Below are 2,787 nucleotides of genomic sequence, written 5' to 3'. Positions count from 1 at the left end.
CCACTCCTTGTTTGCGACTGCTCTATCAAGCCTTTCTCTAGTATTTGCTGCACCAGGCCGTTTGTTATTCCAAGTGAATTTATAACCACAAAAACCCAAGTCAATCAAATTACACTCTTCCAAGGCAGCCCCAAACTCTTCCATCTGTTTAACCGATGGTGGGTGGGTGCTAAGTTTTTCAGAAGCGTGTAAGAACGCGTTAAAATCACCAACACAACACCACGGGCCATCAACAAAAGAAGAAATGTGTCTTAAAAGTGCCCATGACTTACGTTTTTTATTTGCTTCCGGCCAGCCATAAAACCCCGTTAAAAACCATTGGAAGCCATTATCCTCCACTACTTTTGCTAGAACATGATTATCAGTGTAATTTATCACCTCTAGCCTAGTCTCTTCTTTCCAAACTAATGCTAACCCACCACCAGAATCAGGTTTTTTAACGATCAATTTATTTGGATAAGCTAACTCTCTACAATGATGCATAAACCTTTCTTTGTCAAGTCTAGTTTCCATAAGAAAGCAAACAGTGGGAGCTTGATCCCTCACCATATCATGAAGGCTTCGAACTGTCCAAAGGTTCCCAAGCCCTTGGAAATTCCAACTTAAAAACCTCATTGCGCTCGGCAGAGGTGTTCTGACACCCCCGCCGCTTCAGTTGAATGTGGAGCAATATCAGTTTTTAATTTCTTACCTGTTTGCTCTTCCGGACTATCACCTCCCGCCTGCTGCTGTGTTGTGTTCATTCGTTTGCCCAGAGTTAGCTTTGCATTCTCCTTTAAGTTCTCCATAGGCCCATAATCCATGCGGGCTCGCCTGGTCCATGTCCGTTGCTTCTCAACTCCTTGAGACTTATTTTTCCCACTTTCATCTATAGGCCCATCTGATGCTTTCAGCCTATCCAAGTCTGGCCCAACCAAACCATCCGACGTGTTCTTCTCCATCACATCTTTGTTCGTACTCTGCACTGCCTGATTCACAGGATACGCCAGCGATACTTCCGGACCAGACCCCTGATTCACGTTAGCCTCATTAAAGCGCATATCTCCTTCATCCCTGATCTCTGACTCATCCCTGCTGCCATCGTTTGCCATCCCAAACAACTCATTCTGATGTTGCTACATTGTTCTCCTCTCAGTGTTCCCTATGTCATCTGCCTCACGACCTTGGTCTCGCCGATTTGGAGACCGACCACAACTCCCTGAGGCCTTCAGCCATTCCCCATACTGGCAAGGAACTTCTCTACCTCCCTTTGTTATCGCGAAGTGTGGAGCACAATGCTTGAGGTCGTGGCCAAGCAAACCACAGTGATGGCAAAACAGAGCAAGCCTTTCGTACCTAAATGAAACCCATGTCCTCTGTCCATTTGATCCAGCAACAAACACCCCTCTCCGAAGCGGTTTTGATATAGGCAGCGCCGCCTTTACTCTCATAAACATGCCTGGAGTATCATGTTTCAGCCTCTTCTCCACTTCTTCAACAACTCCCAACCGACTCCCTATTTCCTTTGCTACTTTTGGAGAGACCATGTCAAACGGGGCTCCCCAGATTTGCACCCAAAATGACGCAGACTCAAACTTGACATTGCTAGCGGTCATCCCAACTCTCCATCGAACTAGTAATAGAGCTTGGTTATCGAAAGTCCACGACCCATTCTTCAAAACCCTTTCCAAATCAAATTCAATCGGAAACTTGAACTGAAAAAGGTTTGCTCCGACATCCACAACCTGTACTTTATTTTCCAATCCCCACGCCCTCTTCATTGTGCTTAGAGCAGCTCTTTTATTAAAGGGTTTGCAGGTGAGGAACTTACCGATTAAACTTAGGACACATCTCTATTGCACTCTACTCTACTGAACATTTTAATACTATTTATAAGTTTCATTTTACTATTTTAGTTAGTTTTAATTTTATCTACAATAATTTAAAAAAAAAAATCAGTTTTAAATACCTAACATATTCTAATACACTTTCTCCTATCCTATTTCGTAACGGTTACTAAATATTATAATTGGGTCATAAGAAAAGCCATCGTCCTAATAAAGCCCAAAAAAATCTTGTATCTCATCTCATTATACTATTTCGGCAAAGCCCACAGTTGGCCCTATTAGCCGAGCCCATTAATACATACACTTCATCCCAAGTTGCAATTTGTTAGGAAAATGGGAGATCTATTATCTTTTTTTTTTTTCTTTTTTTTTTTTCTTTTTTTTTTCTTTTTTTTTTTTTTTGCTTTCAAAACTTCTAAACCTAGGGCATGGGATTTCAAGTAAACTGCTTACAATTATTTCAATATTTTCATGTTAATGAAGATGCAAGGAGATTAATTCTTGGGAAAATGCTAGATCTACTAACTTTTTTTTTTTTATTTACAAATTGCTAATATAGTGAGTAGTTATTAGTAAGTATATAAATGATATTAGTGATGCGCTTAAATGAGAACTAGTAAAAATTAGTCACAATAATAATTTGTAAAAAATGTGGTAAAATAGTTTGTGGCTTGGTTGTAGTATAACTAGCATTACTCTATTTTTTAACCATGCATGCAGAAGATTTAAAAAGAAAACTGAAAGTACATAAGTAAAGAAAAGAAAGGAATGTTTTAACAAACAAATGCATTGAAATAAGATTGAGATATAATGTTTAATTGCAAAAGATTTTTTTTTTTCACTAAATAAAAAAATGGGTCTTTAGGGTTGATTTATCGACCCTTGTAGGTTCTATCAACTGTAAGAGTGAAAAAACATACACCCATAACAAAGTTATATGTGTCACCTGTTAGGTGATGAT

The 2,787-nt window shown here is 39.3% G+C and overlaps 1 protein-coding gene across 1 annotated transcript; it reads right to left on the bottom strand.

Moving 5' to 3' along the window:
* Window positions 1-1,115: 1,115 nt before the first annotated feature.
* On the bottom strand, window positions 1,116-1,760 carry LOC115981231. Its single transcript, XM_031103394.1, has one exon. It carries the CDS (start codon window positions 1,758-1,760, stop codon window positions 1,116-1,118), a length of 645 nt encoding a protein of 214 aa, XP_030959254.1.
* Window positions 1,761-2,787: the final 1,027 nt, after the last annotated feature.

This window comes from Quercus lobata, chromosome 3, assembly GCF_001633185.2.
Source record: "Quercus lobata isolate SW786 chromosome 3, ValleyOak3.0 Primary Assembly, whole genome shotgun sequence".
Lineage (NCBI taxonomy): Eukaryota > Viridiplantae > Streptophyta > Magnoliopsida > Fagales > Fagaceae > Quercus > Quercus lobata.
Note: the sequence above shows the minus strand (reverse complement) of the source record. Positions and strands in the feature narration are given on the sequence as shown.

Excerpts from the sequence above, each read along its gene's own strand:
- LOC115981231 (XM_031103394.1), bottom strand. The coding sequence starts at position 1,760 with ATGAAGAGGGCGTGGGGATTGGAAAATAAAGTACAGGTTGTGGATGTC.